The 22,543-nt window shown below is 35.2% G+C and overlaps 3 protein-coding genes across 4 annotated transcripts; 2 read left to right on the forward strand and 1 right to left on the reverse strand.

Annotated features, from left to right (window-relative positions):
* The first annotated feature begins 3,369 nt into the window (after positions 1-3,369).
* Positions 3,370-6,381, forward strand: LOC144556410 (F-box/kelch-repeat protein At1g57790-like). The gene is made up of 3 exons (XM_078304757.1): positions 3,370-3,480; positions 4,645-5,746; positions 6,111-6,381. The coding sequence occupies exon 2, from the start codon at positions 4,645-4,647 to the stop codon at positions 5,713-5,715; it is 1,071 nt and encodes a 356-aa protein (XP_078160883.1). The 5' UTR covers positions 3,370-3,480; the 3' UTR covers positions 5,716-5,746; positions 6,111-6,381.
* Positions 6,382-11,187: 4,806 nt separating this feature from the next.
* On the reverse strand, positions 11,188-15,398 carry LOC144557235 (calcium-transporting ATPase 7, plasma membrane-type-like). The gene is made up of 2 exons (XM_078305779.1): positions 14,511-15,398; positions 11,188-13,554 (listed from the first exon to the last, which is right to left on the reverse strand). Exons 1-2 carry the CDS (start codon positions 15,240-15,242, stop codon positions 11,290-11,292), a joined length of 2,997 nt encoding a protein of 998 aa, XP_078161905.1. The 5' UTR covers positions 15,243-15,398; the 3' UTR covers positions 11,188-11,289.
* Positions 15,399-17,809: 2,411 nt separating this feature from the next.
* Positions 17,810-20,227, forward strand: LOC144556409 (putative F-box protein At4g17565). Of its 2 annotated transcripts, none has more exons than XM_078304756.1 (2): positions 17,810-18,960; positions 19,881-20,227. In XM_078304756.1, the coding sequence occupies exon 1, from the start codon at positions 17,855-17,857 to the stop codon at positions 18,929-18,931; it is 1,077 nt and encodes a 358-aa protein (XP_078160882.1). In that variant the 5' UTR covers positions 17,810-17,854; the 3' UTR covers positions 18,932-18,960; positions 19,881-20,227. The 2 variants fall into 2 exon arrangements, 1 of the variants encoding a protein (XP_078160882.1); XR_013512382.1 differs by lacking the exon at positions 17,810-18,960 and adding an exon at positions 18,988-19,272.
* The last annotated feature ends 2,316 nt before the right edge of the window (positions 20,228-22,543 follow it).

Raw genomic sequence — 22,543 nt, forward strand, 5'->3', positions numbered from 1 at the left:
TCAAATATATGAAACGGGCTTTTGCCTTTTTTAAAAAAAAAAAATTAGACATAAAAGAGAATTTTTTTTATTAGTTGATCATTATATTTATACTAATATTTAATATGTTACTTGACTACTAATAATTTTTGTTACTCCGCTTGCAGTACTAGAAGCGTAAGAAGCCCACTTAATTTGTTTTGGATAAATTTTGATTATGTTCCCATTCAAGAGCGAGCTCAAAAATATATAGCTAGTCATCAGCTGCCAAAATTTCTCTGGAAATTTTTGTTCTAGCTAGTTAATTTCAAGAAAACATTCATGGAAATTTTATTTCAAGGTCGCAATGGGATGCCAAAGGTGTACTTAAATTAATTTTCTTATACAACTTCAGTTTAATTAATCACGTTAATCAATTTCATAAATGAAAAAAAAAATATTTGTTGACAAATTAATTATACACGCGGTACATATGCGCCTAACAAAATGCAAACAATTTTTCTGACAAGATGGTAGAAGTTTGAAAAGCAATTAATTATCTCTCATGTAAATTTTTTGAATTGTATTTAATTTCCTCATTAAACTCAAAAGAGAATTAGGTGCATAATAAATTATTTAAGATCATTACGGCTGTAATTCATTAATTAATTACATAACTGATAATACAGATTCAACAGTACTTATTAATTACCGCTCTCTCAACTTCATTGGATAAAAATGGTTAATTTTTTAGTATACATGAAATCAAGAAATCAAGAACTATATGAGCACAATTAAGATTCGCATAATACATAACATAAATCAGGGAAAGAACAAACAACAATCAAAGAAGAACAAGATACAACAAAAACAAACCCTAAAAGGAAGTTCACCATTAATTTCCACATCAGACACATCAAAACTCAAAAAGAATATACTTGCACCAGGTTCTCCTATTTCCATGTTAGGCTACTCATCACAATTTAACTAATTTTGTTAGTTAACCCCAATTTCAATCTATCTAGTTAAACCCTTTCATTCATCATCCTCCTCCTCGATCTGGCAGCGGAAGGTTCAAATCTAAAGTCCGCAAACCTTGCGCTGATCCATCTCTACTATTATTATTATCATTGTTAATACTTGCACCACGTACACTAAGAAGATGCTCTATGCAACCTGTTACATCCTTTCTTGTGTCCCCCAAGCGCTGATCCAGTTGGGAATTTGGCACCACAGTTATGACACTTGAATCGCAACTCAATAACACCACCACCACCAGATGCCTCAGCTGCACTTGCACTACCAGCTCCCATCTGGCCCCCTCTGATATGTGGGTCACATTACTCAGGAGGCATAATTACATGCCCAGCCCAGTAATGGCGGAAGCGGATGTGACCAAGTAGGGCTTCGGTGGATAAGAATGATTTCAGACAAATGGGACATGCTCGTTCTGGGGATTTGCGATTGATCCTCTTTGCTTGTGCGCTTTGATCATTCTCTGTTTCTTCTCGGTAGGGATTCTGGTCGTCTGGTACGTCGGCTTCGTGGGATGATTTGAGCCGGTATGGGTTTCTGTGCGGGTCTTCATCCCCACCTCCGGCTCCGGCAGAGGTGGCTGAGTGGAGATAAAAAGAAAGCATGTCGGGATAAGGGTCGCTCATAATTGCTTTTTGTAGTTTCTGAAGCTTGTTTGGAGAAGGTTTCAATGGATAGGAGGTGAACGAGAGAGAAGAGGCGGTACTAGTGAAGAGAATTTGGTTATAAAAGGAGAATTTTATGATTCAAAGCTGTATTATCTGTGTAACAATCAGTGTAATGGGTTTTAAATCTATTACTTTTTACACTTGATACACAGAACGCTGTACTGTAAAGAAGAGAGATATTTTGGTTCATGAAGAACTGTTCTTGCTGCTAAAAATTGAATTTTTGTCAATTTTTATTATTATTATTATTATTATTATATTTTTTTTTAAGATGGTAACAGAAAAAAGAAAAAAAAAAAAGTTCGGCATAATCCAGTCTCTGAAATGAATCTCAATGGAAACATGGGGCAATTAAACTAAAACTGAATAAAATAAAATGGAATTAAAAATCTGAACAAACTTCGTTGATAGAGCTAAGAACCAAATCTCTGTGCAAAGAACTTTTGTATTCACCAACTGGAATGGGACAACAGCGTTTTCTCGGTAACAGTGCGGTTTTGGATCAGGCTTTCGCATTTTGAAGGAAAAGCCCAATATATAAATGAAGAGCCCAAATTTCTCAAGAAAAAAATGTATCCCAATTTTAAAAGCCCAGTATATAAATGAAGGGCATAAATTGCTCAACAAAAAAGATAGATCCGTATTTTAAAAGCCCAATATACAAAATGAAGAGCATTATCAGGTCAACAAAAAAGATAGATCCTTATTTCTTATAAGCCCAATAAAAGCCCAATATACAAAATGAAGAGCATTAATTGCTCAACAAAGAGATAGATCCCAATTAAAAAAGCCCAAGTCCAACATAACAGATCCCCATGTTGTTTCGGAATTTTGTGAAAAAGATTTATATATCAAACCAAATATAGAAATGAATAATCCCAACTTTATTATTTGATAAATGTAAAATTTTAAATTAAATATTTAAGAAAATATGAAAAGATATTATAGATGTAGAGGGTTAAAACACGAAATTCGAGCCATACACCTTTTTATTTAAAAGTAAGTATGTCAATATTATCTGAGGTAGGGGCAGAGTCAAACCTTCAAACTATGGGGGTCAAAACATAAATGAAAGGTCAAGTATATAAAATTTTTATATTACGAATGGGAGTCAATTTGACAGTTTCATAATATTTTTTATTAAATTTAAAGAAATTTATTAGTAAATATAATTTTTCTAAAAATAAATGGAGGTTAATTGACCCCATTTATACTTAGTACCTCCGCCTCTGCTCTGAGATAACAATATACTTTTGTTTAGTTAATCCGGTTAGTTTTAAGTTAAATAATTTTAACACAGTTGAGAATTTTGTAAATTTTGTACATTCAGGATACAATGACTTTTAAGAGTTAGTAAACAATTGCTCAAATTTATGATAATTACTATCACCAAAATTATTCGGAAAATAGCATTTGCAAATTTGCGGCAAACAAAGGCTAGGAAGTCAGCAAAGCAAACTATGCAGACATGAAAGTAGCAGCAAAAAATGAGGAGCCCTAACGCTGGATGCTCCATTCGAAGCCTCACCTTTCTCGAGCTCGGATCCCTTGAAGTAACCCAAATTTTGAGTTTCGAGCTGGACCGTCCGATCATTCTGGCACGGATATTAAAGGGATCTTTTGATCGGACGGTTCAGATCCAAAATCAAAGGTTGCTCCATATTTTAGGGGATCTGGACCCACCATTCTTTCCAAGAGTTTGTCGTTTCTAGCGCGACGCCGCCTCCCGCCTCCCACCTCCGACTTTCCTCAGTATCGTCGACCTCCCGCCTCCGTGAATTTGGCCCCACGTTTCCTCCTCTCTTCGCTAACTTCTCTTGTGAGATTCGCTAACTTTCCTGTTTAATTGAGGCTTTAGGTAGAATCCGTATCACCCCAGGTACCTGAGGTGCAAGTGGTCAATCTGGACCGTCATCTCACTTGGCACGAATCTCAAAGAAGATCCCCTACAGCCTCAACAGGCACCGGATTAAGTTTAGTCCGAATGGGTTTAGGGTTTAGGGTTTAGGGCTCCTCATTTACCATCAACAGCCAAGGCATAACTGAGGTTTACCATGTCACTCCATCCAAAACTTAATCTTCATGTTTTGTCAGACATTTTGGGTTTTTATGGAAGTGAAACTGTTGGTTATTGAATATGAAACAGTAAATAGATCAAATAATTAGTTCTTAATCTTAAATCTATAATTTTGCCTTGTAGATGGTAATCTGGCCAGCTCTTATGCTATTATTGGTTTTAATTCTAATGTAAGAATTACTGAATTACCATTCTGTAAAATTGAATCTGGCTCAGCCTAGTTTAGTTCGACATTTCACTTGGAACCCAGTAAGACCATTCATACAGTTCGATGGCTGTGTTTAGAAATTAATTCCTTCTATTATGTTCTGACTTATTAGTCATAAACAGACTATTGTGTCTTTATCCGTCCCTTATATAATTGAAGGTGGGTGTTTGGTATTTATGTACTTTTATTGAGGGTTAATTTAGGCTAAATTGATTGAGCCTAATGTGGTGGTCCGGTTGCATAAACATTTTTAATCACATTTTTGACATTGTTATTCAACCATGACTGCTTGAGTGGTTCTGGCCAAATCTGAGTTTGAGTTTTTTTTTTTTTTTTTTTCAATTCTATTGGAGTGGGGAAGGCTTCGAGCTAAAGCCTGTCCATTAGTAGCCCTATCTTGTATGCATTGTGACCTGGTCCAGAACCAGTATTGGCTTCTCAGAAGGCCCACAGAATTCATATACCAAATGGGTCTTGAATGAACTGAGGTGAATTAATTAATACTATTCTCCTTTTCGAGTATCTACCTTCCCTTGGAACCAAAAACGAAATTAAATGCCCATTATTTACCTTGCCGCTCCTCTCACTTGCGCTCCTTTCCGAGAATGTTTTGTTGGAGGTGATACCCTAAAAAACTAAACTGAAAACCCCCTTTTGGTACTAACTAACTACATTTAATTGTTTCCTCCAAAAATCAGATGGCTAAGCGAAATACTAAAAGCTCTACGACGAGAGAACGAAGCGGTACCGATGGCATCCTAAGCCATGAAAGAAATTGGTCTGAACTTCCACAAGAAATTCTCCATCTCTTCTCCAAAAAGCTCCCTGATATCTCCGATTTCATACGCTTCCGTGCTGTGTGCAAGACGTGGCAGATATCAGCCCCAGTCAACGATCCTCCCCCACAACTCCCCTGGCTTCTAGAGCTCCGCCATGAAGAAGACATTGAAAACGCCATTATACGCTTCTACTGCCTCTCGTCTAATAAAGTTCATACTATCACCTGTCCAGATTCCCGCCGTGCTTGGCTCAGGGGCCTCGGATGCCGCTACTTGCTTGCTTCTCACTTGAGAAATTCCGAGATGTATCTCCTTAATCCTCTTACTCGTGATCAGATCCATCTCCCTTTTGTTAATGACCTTGGGGTCCCAGACTATATTGGTCCAGATCCAATTCAAGGTGGCGATATTGTCGTTGTAGCGGGAATCTATTTGAATCCCCCATCCTATGTGATGGCTTTTTGGCAACATAAGGCTGACAATTGGGTCTATGTAGAAGGGGCCGTTGATTGTAGTAATGCATTTTGTATGGGAGAATATTTCAGTAACAACAGAGAAACTAACATTACAAATGTTATTGATATAGCAACCAAAAAATTGGCTTATCAAATCGCACCACCGGAGGGCACAAACCCTCTTTTAAAGGGTTGGACATTTATGGTCGAGTCAGGGGGAAAGATCCTAAGGTTGTTCCGGTATTACAAGGATGAGCAGTGCCACTTTGATATACACTGTCTTTATTTCGGTGATGGTGAACCGAAACCTTATTGGGTGAAAATCACTGATATAGGTGACCAAATGTTGTTTCTGCAAAGAAGTTCTGGTTTATCTATCTGTGCAAGTAACTTTGCTGGATTCAAAGGGAATTGCATTTACTTCGGGAAATACTGGCGATATCTTTGTAGATATGACATAGGAGATGGTACAACTGAGGTGCTGCCTTGCCCTTTTGATCCAATGGGCTATTGGTTTGTGCCTAGTCTGGTATAACTCTCAGATATCAATTATGCACTAAGAGCAAGTAAGTTTAACTCTCAGATATCAATTATGCACTAAGAGCAAGTAAGTTTAACTCTCAGATATCAATTATGCACTAAGAGCAAGTAAGTTTAACTCTCCGATATCAATTATGCACTAAGAGCAAGTAAGTTTAACTGAGTATTAATTTAGATTTTTGTTTAATTCGTTAGAAATTTAGTTCTTTTGTTCTAATCGTACTGTTTTTCTAACACTTTTAGTGGCCAGTGCTTTTGTAAATTAATTTTAGTATTACAAATACGCCTCCTGACTGATATTTAATACCACCGCTTGAACTTTACAAAATTAAGGGTTGATACTGTACTAAGAATCTTTTGCTCACATGTTTTCACTTATGTTGGTTTCAGGTACACAAGAGTCAAGGCCAGATTTGAGGTGCGTTTCCGCATATTAAGATATGAGATCACTTAAATATAGATCGTTATTGCTGCCACTTGGGTTAATTTTAAATCCCACTCAGGGTTATTATATTAGGATTTATTTTGATTCCAACTAATATTCAAATATGTTGAAATTTGATATCTTGTAATCATTCACCATGTTGGGTATTTATTTCCATTTTATATATCTAAATTATGGCATTGATATGCTGTATGACCGGCTATGATAACCTTCAAACAATAGATAGTATTAACTCAGACAATTTTGTTTGGATGGGAAGAAGCCAAGATTATTTCCAAGAGTAGCATTCAATTTCTGACATAATAGAGTTTGCTTATACTTTGCCTAATTTGAAAGGAATATAAGAGCCTTTTTAATGATGATGAGTGCAGTTTGTTGGTGTGTTTGATAACACAGGAATGAGTTTATATTTTCAAGCACCGCTAAAAATAAAACTAATAAGATTTTGATTATCATGATAATGGCAATGATTTCTTATTGGACAGGTAGTAGTAGTACCAAGCGGGCTGTGCAGGAGGGTTTCAGAAGTTTTTTGGGTCTAAAAGGAAATAGCAAGTTACTAGTTGTATAAAAACATATATTATTCCTCTAAGATATATAATTGTAGTAGCAAGTAAACATTTTAACAAAAGATGGAGTATGTTTAGCTAAGTAGATCAAATAAGGGACACTGTCGGAAGTAATAGTGGGAGTTACGGACAGTGTCCGCTAGGTAAAAACTGACTATTCGCAAGGTATATTAACATAAAGGTGTTTTTTCTATTAGCGACGGTAGTATTCGTGATAGTATACCGGCAGTGTCCCTCGCGGATACTATCTCATTCTTGTAGATAATATATAAGGTCCTGGACTATCAATTGCTTGAATGAAACGGGCATATCTTCTTTTTTTCATACAAAAATATTTGGGATTTTCTTGTTGTCCATTAGATGAATTATTTTGTACAATTTGATATAAGATAAATGAAATATTATCTGATATTAACTTATTACTATACAAGAACGAATAAGAAAGATTATATTTACCATTCATATCTGTTTGTGGAATTTTTTTTGAATTATATTCTGTTATTTGGCCCTGGCGAAATAAGGTGCAAAATAATCAATAAAAATTCCAGGACCCAAATTGGTATAAACAACAAACTCAATTATTTTTATGTAATGAGATATCATTGTCAATTTTATACAGTTGAAGGATTGTCATAACTGGTTGTGATTTCTCAATTTTATACATGTCTTGACCTAATATTTTTCCTAAATATGCTTATGTTACTATATATACTTTTTTGGAAACAAAAAAAAAAATGCAATTATAAAACATACTGCTTGTTGAAATAATTACAAAGTCATATTCCATTCTATTTTGCCGTGAATTACATGGTAAAATAGGATAAATATAGCAATATGATACCAGTAGTGAAAACGAGTCAATTTATGATTTTCTCCGAAATTTGTGCTGCTGCTTTATTTTTTAACTCTTTTTTTTTTTTAGTTTGGAAAATAACACTTTTTTTTTTTTATCTCTTTTACAATTGTTCTCCAAATTCGGAAATTTTTTTGAGTTTCCTCGAAACTCTCTAGAGCAAATTGTGCATCAAACCGAAAAGAATTCTTAGACGAGCCTAAATAATCGGATTCAAATCAGCTCATTTTGAGAAAAGAAGCAGTCTCCTATTCTTCCACCTGAGCTGTTCAAAATCGATCACACGGCTTTAATTACATCTGATTCATTTTAATAAATTATATAAATATAAAAGAAAAAAGTAATTGAAACGGTGTGATCGATTTTGAATGGCTCGGATGGAAAAATAGAAGGATGTTCATTTTCTCAAGAAAATGAGTAGATTTGAATCATAAATAACCTACTACACAATTGAAGCCATGTGATCGATTTTAAATGACTCAGATGGAAGAATAGAAGGATGCTCCTTTTCTCAAGAAAAAATAACAGATTTGAATCCTAAATAACCTACTGCACAATCACTAAAATGTGAAGTCTTAGAGTGGTTACAATTGCTTTTTGAAGATGTATGTTATATTTCAAAATCATAAGTAATTTACTGCTTCGCGTTTTTTACATGAATGTGGAATTGGAGGGAATAATCCATCAATTCTTACTTGAGATTATTTTATTTTGGTTAATTTGTAAGACTAACTTGGATCACATAAACTGAAACAATTATTTCCAATTTCGGATATTGACATTTTTTATGATTTTAAAATTTTTCGTAAATAAGATATATTTTTGTCATTTTTTTTTTTCTGCAAATAAATCACTTCCATAGTTACATGCATAGTGCATTTTTTTAGTCCAATAGATTTCAAGTCTGTCCGATCTACTTTAAGATCCGTGCACACAAATATTAAAGCTGACACACTTATTAAAATAGTACATATAAATCTTAAAGTGAATCAGACGGACGTAGTAACTGGTTATTCATTTAAAAATTAATGAGAGAATTTATTATCAATGAATTAATTTAAGACTTTAGATAAAAAATAATTACCTATACCAACTTTTTGGGAATAAAGTGTAATTAGACACTATGTATAGCTGCATGTATTGTAATTTTTTATGTTTAGCGGCACAAATTGCTCAAGAAAAAGATAGATCCCCATTTTAAAGCCCAGTATATAAATGAAGAGAGCGTAAGAAGAGGAAACGAAGAGTCCTTGAAGGAGATAATCCGTACCGTAAATCTTGAATGAGATGTACGGTTCAAGATTGAGAGTAAATGGGAGCATGAATTTTTTGGGTGTATTGGAACCCTCCTAATATATATCTACTATTCGGATACGGATAATTAAAATTTAAAACCATATCCGTATTCATATCCGCATATATATTCGGATATCAAATATTTATAACAAATTTTCGGATGCGGATCCAAATACGGTCAGATATTATCCGATCCGTTTGTACCCTTATTATAAAGTCTTTTCTACATTGTTGTTTATTTCTTTAATTGATCATCTCTTGTTAAAGTTTATGTACCAGTAGAATCCGCTTGTGGTTGCTATTGAGCCTATTGTATTGTTGAACAATTAGGCCTATAAAAATTGGGCCTGAACGACCTCTTCAATTGGGCTTCATAAATGGAACATTTATTTCAAAATACGTGGTAGAGGCTACCAACTTTATTTCTCTTGATGACAGGTTTTTTTATCACCTAAAAGGTGGCAAGGTACCTCAAATTCTAGCGGGGGGTGGGGATCCGGAAGAATTCACATCCTCTCCAATACCTGATAAGGGAATCTGTTACAATTACTAGATCTGAACCGGTCTTTTTAACTTGGCACGAATCTCAAAGCACAAAAATATTGCCTCCTATTGCGACCCGAATCCCAAACCGGTTGAGATTTAATCTCAAACCGTAAAGTGAGAGTGATCCTCTGCAATACCGGAGAGGATACAGATTCGGTCCGGAATTCATCTCACCTAAGGTATCTCAAATTTTGATTTTAGATCCAGACCGTTCAATACGTTTTAGCATGAATATTAAGAGGACCCAGTGCATTTTATCTCGAATTGGATTAGCACGGATTCTAATTGGATGACTTTAATCCTGAATTGGATTAACTTTAATCCTGCACTTTCTTTTTACTATGTAATAACTTCTTTACCTACCTTTCTACCTGAAAACAACTTCTTTACCTACTTTCACCTTCTTATAATAACTTCTCCAAGTACTTGCCAAAGTTTCTTACATGCTTTTAGCATTGTCTTCATTTTAAAACTTAAAGAAGAGTGAAAAGTGTGGAAGTTACTGAGAAAATGAGACAGAGACCTGTAAGTCTTTCCATATATATATATATTTTTTTAAAATTAAGTCTTGACATATTTGTACTATTGACCCAGTATGTAGTTGTTTTCTCCGGATCTGTTCTTGGATTCTTTCCGTGTAAAAGCAACCAAAGTTCAGTATTCTCTTCAGTGATGGATTTCTGACTCAGTAGCATCTGTTCTTTCTTTTTGTCTGGCTTCATAGAGAAGGAAGACATTACCCCATAGTCTATGATAATATGCGTATTACACAACGGCTCACGTTATGGATTCATATTGTAATTTTTGAAGTCTAAAAAGTTAATCTGATCAACTGTTAACATGATTTTTATATGAAAATTAATGTACTACAAATCAAATTTTATATTTTTTAAATTTTGTACTATTTTTTTCAAGGTTCTAAATAGTGATTATAGCGGCATAGCGGGGAGACAAAAAAAAAACTATTGCGAATAGCGTAGCTATAGCGGAAGCCATCATACATAGCGATTTTCCCTTTTCAAATTTTAAATTCTATATTTCTACTAATTATCAACATAATCAATATTAGAGAATTAATGTAACAACTAATCTAAGTCTATACTTTTTATCAATTATGCAAATAAGAAGGAAAAAAAAATCTAAAAAGTAACATTATTTAATAGTTTATACTTCATGGTATTACATATTATAATAGACAAAGAGCAATTAATTTTATAAGGTAAATGAAGTCAATATACATATTTAAACATTTTATAATTATAATAATAATCAAAATCAGCTTTCAATTGAAACGAACGATAATAATTTTACAAATGAATACTATAAAAAAAGTAATCAAAATGAAGAATTAGTATTTGAATATTTCTCGATATAGAATGATAGAATAAATCACAAATAAAAATAGAAGCATATAATTTGGTTTAGTATACTTATCGTAGAAGACCATGTAGCATTAGAAATAAGAATAGAAGTACAGAAGTCCATATAAATTGCAAAAAAAAAAACCATGTAGCATAGCGGTAGCTATAGCGGGTCTCATATAACGGTAATAGCGGTCAGCTATTATAGCTATAGCGGTCGTAGTTGAGTTAGCGCAATTTTATCTCATAGCTTAGCGTTTATGGTCCGGAAAAGCTATAGCTAGCTATTTAGAACCCTGATTTTTTTTAGATAGACCGAAAATCACTTGATATAAAAATTCGAGACAGAAATACATATGAAAATCATGTTAAAAGTACATATGGTAAGAAGTTATCAAATAAGAAGGGGCATGTGATAAAAAAGAAGTTTATCTAACTTATATTATCTGAAATAAATAAATAACTAAATGAAAGACTAATAATTACAACGAGCACCTAATTAACTTCTCCAACGAGGCAGCATCCGACGAAACGGCTTCTTATTAACTGGTATAAACTTGATCAACCATCCAAGAGGCCAAGTAATTGCTGCTATACCAACACAAATACTCCATTGCTCCCAATTCAACATTTGTGTACCAGCAAACCGCCTCAACACTTCCACCATCAATACTTGTAGCAGTATTGTCACCGCAATTATTGCCAGAAACATTTTGTTCCTTAAGATACCCTCAAATACATTTTTCTTCTCTAACTTTCTTGAATTGAACTCATTAAACACTTGGCAGAAAACAAATGTGTTGAAAATGATCGTGTTGTTTACCTTTTCAGTGACGCCAAACATCTGCTTACCTTTGAATTGGAATACCAACAACACTACAACCTGAAACAGAGCTTGAGGCAACAAGTTTCTCCACATTATACGTGTAATTAGCGGCTCGGTTCGACCGACTGGTTTTCTCTTCATTAGCTCCTTTGTTGGTCGGTCTGTGGCTAAAGCAAGTGCACCCATTGTATCCATGATTAAATTAACCCATAATAATTGCACGGTGGTTAGAGGCACTTTACCGGATATGATAACCGAAATGAAGTTTATGACCAATGCCGCTACATTAACCGTCAGTTGGAACTGAATGAACTTTTGAATATTGTTGTAGACACATCTGCCCCAACTCATGACGGTGACAACGGTGTTAAAATTATCGTCTAGGATAACAATGTCAGAGCTCTCTTTAGCCACTTCAGTACCTTGTATGCCCATAGAAAGACCCACATCTGCTTCTTTGAGTGCCGGGGCATCGTTCGTGCCGTCTCCTGTTACAGCTACAACATGGCCCTTCTTCTTGAGGCACTGGACGAGTAATAGCTTGTCAAAGGGAGATGACCTTGCCATGACCCGTATTTTATCTGCAATCTCCAATTGTTTATCTGGCGAGTAGTTACGGAATTGCTGACCTTCTACTACAACGTCTACTTCGCTGTTCTCGTTTATGATCCCACATTCTTTTGCAATAGCACGAGCAGTAAAAACATTGTCACCTGTGACCATTTTGACCGTGACACCAGCACGCTTGCATGCTTCAATGGCTGCTTTTACTTCAGGCCGGCATGGATCTTTTAGGCCAACCAACCCCAAAAGAATAAGACCTTCATCATCAATCTTAGGTGCCTCTCCTTCATTGGTTTGAGACATTTCTTCGATATTCTTGCATGCGAAGGCAATGCACCGAAGGCTCGAGGCAGCCATGTCTTTGATTATCCTCTCAAAATGTGACTTTTGGTCAAAATCCATGTTGTAGACCGAACCATCATTGTTGTAATAACTTGTGCACCGATCCAATATCATCTCTGCTGCACCTTTCCAATGGGCTACAAATTTTCCATTCTCATTCTCTGAAATTAGAACTCCACTGCGTTTTTTCTCTGAATTGAATGCCTCGACATGAACAACTTTGCTACACCTCTTCAATGCATCGGTATCCATACCAAGACTCGACACTGCCCAATAAAGCAATGCTTTCTCTGTCGGGCTGCCAGATATCTCTGGCACAGATAAAGAATTATTCTGATACACACTACCAGTGGTGTTTAACCCAACTCCTTGACACAACAAGTTAATAACTCTTGTATCAACCGACTCAACCACACCGTCTGTCTTGACTGGCTCTTTACCAACCCAAAACTGTGTAACAGTCATACGGTTTAAGGTCAATGTACCAGTTTTATCGGTACAAATAGTTGTAACCGAACCCATAGTTTCACATGCCGAGAGATTTCTGACCAAGGCATTATCCTTCATCATTCTCTTCATTGAAAATGCAAGAGTGAGATTAACAGCCAAGGGTAATCCCTCTGGTATGGCAACCACAATTATTGTCACCGCTTGTTGGAATATATTTACCAGTCCGCTAATAATATTATTAGCTGAAACCTTATGCTTGTTGAATTCTTGCACGCCATTCTCATCCTTTGTATTTCCAGTGAAGTATCGTATGGCCAACACAGTAAACACTAATGCTGCCACGGTGATGCCGATTTTGCCAATGTTTGATGTAAGACCCTGGAGGCGCTCTTGAAGAGGTGTCGCTTCATTGTTGTCATGAGTTATGGTTTTCATCATCTCGCCCCATTCTGTGTCTGTGCCGACAGCTGTTACCAGCATGCGCGCGTAACCGTCAACCACCTTAACACCTGAGGTGAGAAATGGTTCCCTTTCAGAAATGTCAATCGGATGTGTCTCTCCAGTCATACTAGATTCATCCACCTGTATATCCACAATTAAAATTTAAAACAACAATCATTATTTCGGGTAGAATTTTAAAAATATTAATTGTCTCACCTTTTGGCAAGAAAGTTAATTATTACTACGATTTTTCATTTAAAAATATCATAATTAAATTAATTTCTAATTGTATATTGTATGACGACATTTTAACTTGAAAACTAAGAAGTTATTTTTTATTATAAATTTCATGATTAAATCTTGAAGGGTCATCACATGTGCCAAATCTTAGTTTCCATGTGTCATGACTCATATGAAGTCATTCAATTACATCACCACTCTAAGCACTAGGACATTAATTTGAATATTAAAATAATAATTATAAGTGATAATATGGATGTGCCCTTATGCATCTAAAATAAGTCTCCTACATGCAGTAAATTCTGATTGTACCTAATAAAAGAGACAGATATGTATACCGAATTGTTTGGCAATTGAGTAAAATTTTAAAGTGTCAGTTTTAAGTTTCAATAACAGAGTCCAGAACATATCCACTCTGTAGTTCGGTCTGATACTAGCTAGGATATTCTAATATCAGTAATGAACTACTGATCAATGCCAAACTGGAAAATTTATACTGGCCAAACTTGAAAGATATATACATCAAGCTGGCAATTCTAGATGTGTGAAATTGTATTGTGTCGTTTGGGGATAAAATTCCTTAATTTCAAGTTTTGAAGTGAATGTTAAATTTAATGTAATTAACAATGAGAAATAATGTAAACTTTAATATCATTTTTTTTAAAGGATACAAATGCATGCCATTAATAGAGTACTATTATTTATTTGTCTAGTTATTTCAACAACTAGATAATTATGAGCAAAAAGGAAAATTGGAAATTGGAAATTGGATATCCAGCCTGTCAATTTACACCAGAAAACTTAAATTGTACATTAATAGGCAATAATGATGAAGTTGTTTTTCTTATATATATTACCTGCAAGGAGTGCCCTTCAATGAAGACTCCGTCTGCCGGTACCTGATCGCCGATATTCAATAGCACAACATCTCCGACCACCACGTCGAATATCGATATCTCTTGTCTCCTGCTCTCTCTGACAACGGTCACTGTGATGTTATCACACTCGCTCGCTAGCTTGTCGAACCGTTTCGATTGCTTGAAATTACTGACAGCTGATACAACAGTGACCAGAAACACCGCAAGGAAGATGCTCACTCCGTCGTACCAGCCATTCTTGATACCGTGCTCCTTTATACCAAATCCAAGGGAAACTGCGGCACAACCGGCTAGGAGCAACAAAAAGGGGTCACTTAATGCTTCCCAGACATGAACAAAGAACCCCTTGGGTTTCTTTTTGGGGTATGTGTTGGTACCGAATGTCTCCTTGCGTGTGCGTATTTCATCATTGTCGGAAGATATACCATTGTTTGAGTCAGAATTTAGTTTTGCGATCAGACCGGATGCTCCACCGAGCTCGTGTAGATCCTCGGCACGCTTTTCCTTGACTAGGTGGTGGAAAGGTTTATGATCAATCCCTTTCAATGAGAGGAATGATTTGGGAGGAATGTCAATCGACACGTACCTGTTCTGTTTCCGCGATAATGTGCGGCATGTGATGATTACGGTCAACGCAAAGCGCCACCGTTTCTGTGGCAGGGTGAAGCTCAAGCTACCTGTTCGAGCTAGCAAAACAGATGCATAATCCATTAAAAATGGCTGATGTGGAAGAAGAGATGATGAAGTTGTGAAAGTTATAACAAAGCTACGACAGATTCAACGAGATGTACAATTGGTCACGAATCTATATACTGGAATGAATGGAATTTGATTGTTTGAGAGATCTGTTCCTTTTATATAACAATTATAACGAATCTACTATGAAGCTTCCGAGTACCTACAGTTTAAAAAAGAATATAGAGAAAAAAAAGTTAAAAAAAGGAAGACAGCACTAAAGTATGAATATTTTACGCGGTCAAATAATTTAGGGATACTTCTAAAATTTCGTGCTTATTTTTTTGTTGTGGGAAATTTTAGACGAAAATTCACGGAAATAACAGTGAGTTTTTTTTGGCAATGAGCAAGGAACCGTGTTTTATATGTTTCTTACAGTGTTATTAAAACCGGACCGGACCGGGCGGTCCGGCTGGAATAAACCGGAACCGAATGGGGCTACGGTTTGGTTCTTTAGAATGACCGTGTATGTACTTGAACCGGTCAAGATTGGTTAAACCTACCGGTTGTTTTTATAAAAACTGCGAACCATGCAGCTAAAAAACCCGATCTTTTGCCAATTCAATTCGTTTGTTCTTTTCTTCCAATCTCTTTCTTCATGCGTCGTTCGCCCTGAATTCGTATCTTTGCTTCCCTTATTCGGTGCTGCTGAATAACAATCGATCTTTGTTTATAATCTCCTGTTATAGTGTTGATCAATTCCTTTTCCTGTTGCTCTATTGAGGTGATCACAAAATACTTAATCACGTTATGAATTTTTGAGCTTGCATTGATTTTCTGTTTTTCCCTTTATTCTTGTTTTTCACACTGTTTTGGTGCCTATTTTCCTTTTACTTTTGCTTTTACTCTTTTCTTTTTACTGTGCTCAACTATTTCTAACTATTTTTCAGTGAATCACCTTAAGGCAACTCAACCTTCATTTCGAACTATTTTTCAGTCAAACTCATTATAGTAGGGATAAGGCTGTTGGTAATCTCATTAATTGGTGATTTTTGTTTGTATGTAACACTTGGAACTTTATTTGACTAATATTTCATTTTGGGGTATTCAACAATTGAAATGCACTCTAAGTGTTTGATGAAATGCTTAAGTCAAAACTAATCAAGTAATAAGCAACCCAACAGCACAAACCAAGCTCGATGTTCGTAAGGAATGACTTCAACTGCATCAAATCTTGCTTTGCACATTTCTTTAATTTAGTTTGAGCTTTACCTCTAATATATATGACTGTTATATATATTTTTAAAAACCAACAATTGAACCGGTAGAACCATCAGTCTGACCAGTGAACCGTTGAACCGGAGCTTTAGCGGTTCGATGTCTGATCCGGTTCTGATAACATTGGTTTCTTACTTAGTAAGTCAGCTGTGGTTTTGTGTTTACTTTTGTAAATTTAGATGACTTGTGGGATATAGGTGTTTGTCTACAGGATGATAATTTGGTTATGATGATTATAGGTGCAGTCTTGTGGACTGTCTAACTCGAGAGAAATAGAGAAATAGGTTAATTTTTAAAGGGGTTGCAAAAAGTTCCCAAACTTTAGGTACACAAATAATTGCGTTTGTTAAATTATGGTGTTCCCTTCAGAAATATGATGCGCGCTCTATAGAAACTAACCTATATGTTCCCTCGTGATGTAAAGGACCCGTTAGGGGTTTTACCTGCTATTCATACGGAGGATACTCAGGTTATAATTCCTATGCTTAGGACAGGAAGCATTATGGAGGCTGGTGCTACATATGGAGGGTGAAGATGTAGAAGCTGGTTTATGTGTTTTTTGTTACATCAGGGTCCTTTTAGCATAATTTGTATTAGATTCAACTTCATATGTCTATTTGGTATGTTTTGATTGGTTGTTGTCTATACTGTTACTTTTGTTGGAGTGTTGGTATTATCAATGAAATATTGTAAAAGGTTTTCGTTATATCAATGAAAATCGGTGAGATTGATCCCACTTGTCTCAAAAACAACAAAAAAAAAGTGAAATATTTAAATCCAAGAATAGGATTACAGTTGAACTCCTTACTCCTTAGTGCTATTAATATAAACAAAAATAAATTTCCGGAACATGAAAATCTGTCATATCATTATTCAAAAGATTATCGCTCCTACCGACCTAAATTATATTTATAAAGTGTTAAAATGATTGATTATCTCTCAGAAATTCGACAAGTAAAATTTCAAATCTGATAAGGACACTACACATTGATATATAGTAAATATTTAAGTCCGATATCTTAACCAACTGATAGTTATTTTAATTTGATTTTATGTATGAGATCATAATTAAGTTCAAACTGGGCCTATTCATCAGGTCGGTACTCGGTAAGTACCTTGAGAAATGGGCCGGGCCGGGCTTTGATTCGGTGAACTTCTACAGAGGAGCCAGGTTGCTTAGCCGTGTTGACCACTACAATACCTTCGTCCGAAAGTTCTATTGAACCAAAAGCGTAATTAAATGCCCATTATTTACCTTCGTCCGAAAGTTCTATTGCATGTTTTGTTGGAGGTGATACCCTAAAAAACTAAACTGAAAACCCCCTTTTGGTACTAACTAACTACATTTAATTGTTTCCTCCAAAAATCAGATGCCCAAGCGAAAGACTAAAAGCTCTACGACGAGAGAACGAAGCGGTACCGATGGCATCCTAAGCCATGAAAGAAATTGGTCTGAACTTCCACAAGAAATTCTCCATCTCTTCTCCAAAAAGCTCCCTGATATCTCCGATTTCATACGCTTCCGTGCTGTGTGCAAGACGTGGCAGTTATCAGCCCCAGTCAATGATCCTCCCCCACAACTCCCCTGGCTTCTAGAGCTCCGCCGTGAAGAAGGCCGTGAAAACGCCATTATACGTTTCTACTGCCTCTCGTCTAATAAAGTTCATACTATCACCTGTCCAGGTTCCCGCTGTGCCTGGCTCAGGGGCCCTGGATGGCGCTACTTACTTGCCTACTTGAGAAATTCCGAGATGTATCTCCTTAATCCTCTTACTGGTGATCAGATCCATCTCCCTTTTTTTGATGGCCGTGGGGTCCCAGACTATATTGGTCCTGATCCAATTCAAGGCGGCGATATTGTCGTTGTATCGGGAATAATGCCAAATTTGAATCCCCCATCCTATCTGATGGCTTTTTGGCGACATAAGGCTGACAATTGGGTCTATGTAGAAGGGGTCAGTGATTTTGGTAATGCATTTTGTATGGGAAAATATTTCAGTAATGACAGAGAAACTAGCATTACAAATGTTATTGATATTGCAACCAAAAAATTGGCTTATCAAATCGCACCACCGGAGGACACAAACCCTCCTTTAAAGGGTTGGACATTTATGGTCGAGTCAGGGGGAAAGATCCTAAGGTTGTTCCAGCATTACCAGACTGTGCAGTGCCACTTTGATATACACTGTCTTTATTTCGGTGATGGAGAACCGAAACCTTATTGGGTGAAAATAACTGATATCGGTGACCAAATGTTGTTTCTGCAAGGAAGTTCTGGTTTATCTTTCTGTGCAAGTAACTTTGTTGGATTCAAAGGGAATTGCATTTACTTCGGGAACGACTGGCATTATCTTTGTAGATATGACATAGGAGATGGTACAACTGAGGTGCTGCCTTGCCCTTTTGATGCAATAATGGGCTCTTGGTTTGTGCCTAGTCTGGTTTAACTCTCAGATATCAATTCAACTAAGAGCAAGTAAGTTTAACTCTCTGATATCAATTATGCACTGAGAGCAAGTAAGTTTAACTGAGTATTAATTTAGATTTTTGTTTAATTCGTTAGAAATTTAGTTCTGTTGTTCTAATCGGACTGTTTTCTAACAGTACTTTTAGTGGCCAGTGCTTTTGTAAATTAATTTTAGTATTACAAATATGCCTCCTGACTGATATTTAATACCACCGCTTGAACTTTACAAAATTAAGGGTTGATACTGTACTAAGAATCTTTTGCTCACGTGTTTTCACTTATGTTGGTTTCGGGTACACAAGAGTCAAGGCCAGATTTGAGGTGCGTTTCCGCATATTAAGATATGAGATCACTTAAATATAGATCGTTATTGCTGCCACTTGGGTTAATTTTAAATCCCACTCAGGGTTATTATATTAGGATTTATTTTGATTCCAACTAATATTCGAATATGTTGAAATTTGATATCTTGTGATCATTCACCATGTTGGGTATTTATTTCCATTTTATATATCTAAATTATGACATTGATATGTTGTATGACCGGCTATGATAACCTTCAAACAAAGGGTTGCATAGTAGACTTGGCATGTCCATTTTGTGTGCAGGTAGAGACAATATATAGTATTAACTCAGACAATTTGGTTTTGGATGGGATGAAGCCAATATTATTTCCAAGAGTAGCATTCAATCTCTGACATAATTTAGATATAAGGGTTTAGGGTTTAACATAATTTATTTTGATTCCAAGAGTTTGCTTATACTTTGCCTAATTGAAAAGAATATAAGAGCCTTTTTAATGATGATGAGTGCAGTTTGTTGGTGTATTTGATTACACAGGAATGAGTTTATATTTTCAAGCACCGCAAAAAATAAAACTAATAAGATTTTGATTATCATGATAATGGCAATGATTTCTTATTGAACAGGTAGTACCAAGCAGGCTGTGCAGGAGGGTTTCAGAAGTTTTTTGGGTCTAAAAGGAAATAGCAAGTTACTAGTTGTATAAAAACATATATTATTCCTCTAAGATATATATATAGTTGTAGTAGCAAGTAAACATTTTAACAAAAGGTGGAGTATGTTTAGCTAAGTAGATTAAAGAAGGGCAAAATTTTGGATATGATAGAGGCCGTAGTAGTTTGTGGTTCCTGATAATATTTGTGTTTGCATTGCATGCGGTTATATTTTGTGTCGGAAGTAAATAGTGGACTATCAATTGCTTGAATGAAACGGGCATATCCTTTTTCTTTTCTTTTTTCATACAAAAATATTTGGGATTTTCTTGTTGTCCATTAGATGAATTATTGTGTACAATTTGATATAAGATAAATGAAATATTAGAGTAGATCAACTAGGGTATTCTTAAGTTTACTAAGCCTTTTGGTGAACTCAAGTCTAAAATCCATCAAATTGGCTTCAAATTATGAATCCGAACTGTTGAAATTCACCTACCTTATGAGTGATGCCTTTACATGTAAATTTTTTTTTTTTGCATAGATTCAAAAGTTCAAAAAATGTTCAAAAAATAAATGCATTAAAATTAATTTATTAACCTTCTAATTTTGACCACTCGACTTTATACTAAATTAATTCGAATGTTAAAAAATTTCTTATGTAGATGCATCACTCGTAAGTAGGGCTGTAAATGAGCCGAGTTTGAGCGAGTTACCCCCAACTCGAACTCGGCTCGTTTAATAAACGAGCGAGCCAACTCAAGTTGAGATGGTAATAACGAGTTGTAGAGCCAACTCGAACTCGGCTCGTTATCAACTCGAGTTGGCTCACAACTCGTTTATAACTCATTTAACCAGTGATAGTATTACAACACAAGTTCAAACTCAGCTCGTTATCAACTCGAGTTGGCTCACAACTCGTTTAACTAGTGATAGTATTACAACACAAGTTTAAATATATTTTGCACGAATCTCAAAGCACAAATAACAGTCTAGAGATTCGAGTTTGATTATTTTGGGATTTATTGTGACCAATACTATGTAACTCGAGTTATAAATGAGCGAGTTGGGGCCAACTCGAACTCAGCTCATTTATTAAACGAGTTGGCCAACTCGAGTTGTAAATGAGTCGAGTTAAACGAGTTGTAAATGAGCGAGTTACGAGTTTGAGCTATTTTGCCCAGCCCTACTCGTAAGGTAGGCGAATTTCAACAATTCGGATTCGTCATTTGAAGCCGATTTAACATATTTTAGACTTGAATTGAACTTAAGAACACCCTAGTTCTACTCAAAATATTATCAGACATTAACTAATTACTATACACGAACGAATAAGAAAAATCATATTTACCATTCATATCTGTTTGTGGAATTTTTTTTAATTATATTCGGTTACTTGACCCTGGTGAAATAAGGTGCAAAATAATCAATAAAAATTCCAGGACCCCAATTGGTATAAACAACAAACTCAATTATTTTTATGTAATGAGATATCATTGTCAATTTTATACAGTTGGAGGATTGTCATAACTGGTTGTGATTTCTCAATTTTATACATGTCTTGACCTAATATTTATATGCTTATGTTACTATATATACTTTTTTTGGAAACAATTTTTTTTTGCAATTATAAAACATACTGGTGGTTGAAATAATTACAAAGTTATATTCCATATTTTGCCGTGTTACGTGGTAAAATAGGATCAATATAGCAATATGATACCAGAAGTGAAAACGAGTCAATTTATGATTTTCTCCGAATATGTGCTGCTTCTTTATTCTTAACTCTATTTTTTTTTAGTTTCGAAAAGAACACCTTTTTTTTTTTCCTCTTTTACAATTGTTCTCCAAATTCGGAATTTTTTTTGAGTTTCCTCGAAACTCTCTATAGCAAATTGTGCATCAAACCGAAAAGAATGTTCAGACGAGCCTAAATAACCGGATTCAAATCAGCTTTTTTTTCTTGAGAAAAGGAGCACTCTCCTATTCTTTTATCTGAGCCGTGCAAAATCGATCACGCGGCTTCAATTACATCTGATTCATTTTAATAGATTATGTTAATATAAAAGAAAAAAATAATTGAAGCCATGTGATCGATTTTAAATGGCTCAGATGGAAGAATATAATGATGCTCCTTTTCTCAAGAAAAAAGAACAGATTTGAATCCTAAATAACCTAGTGCACAATCACTAAAATGTGAAGTCTTAGAGTGGTTACAATTTGCTTTTTGAAGATGTATGTTATATTTCAAAATCATAAGTAATTTACTGCTTCGCGTTTTTTACATGAATGTGGAATTGGAGGGAATAATCCATCAATTCTTACTTGAGATTATTTTATTTTGGTTAATTTGTAAGACTAACTTGGATCACATAAACTGAAACAATTATTTCCAATTTCGGATATTGACATTTTTTATGATTTTAAAATTTTTCGTAAATAAGATATATTTTTGTCATCTTTTTTTTTTCTGCAAATAAATCACTTACATAGTTACATGCATAGTGCATTTTTTTTTTAGTCCAATAGATTTCAAGTTTGTCAGATCCGTTTTAAGATCCGTGCATGCAAATATTAAAGCTGACACACTTATTAAAGCAGTTTACATGGATTTTAAAGTGAATCAGACATACGTA

This window comes from Carex rostrata, chromosome 7 (assembly GCF_964058835.1).
Source record: "Carex rostrata chromosome 7, lpCarRost1.2, whole genome shotgun sequence".
Lineage (NCBI taxonomy): Eukaryota > Viridiplantae > Streptophyta > Magnoliopsida > Poales > Cyperaceae > Carex > Carex rostrata.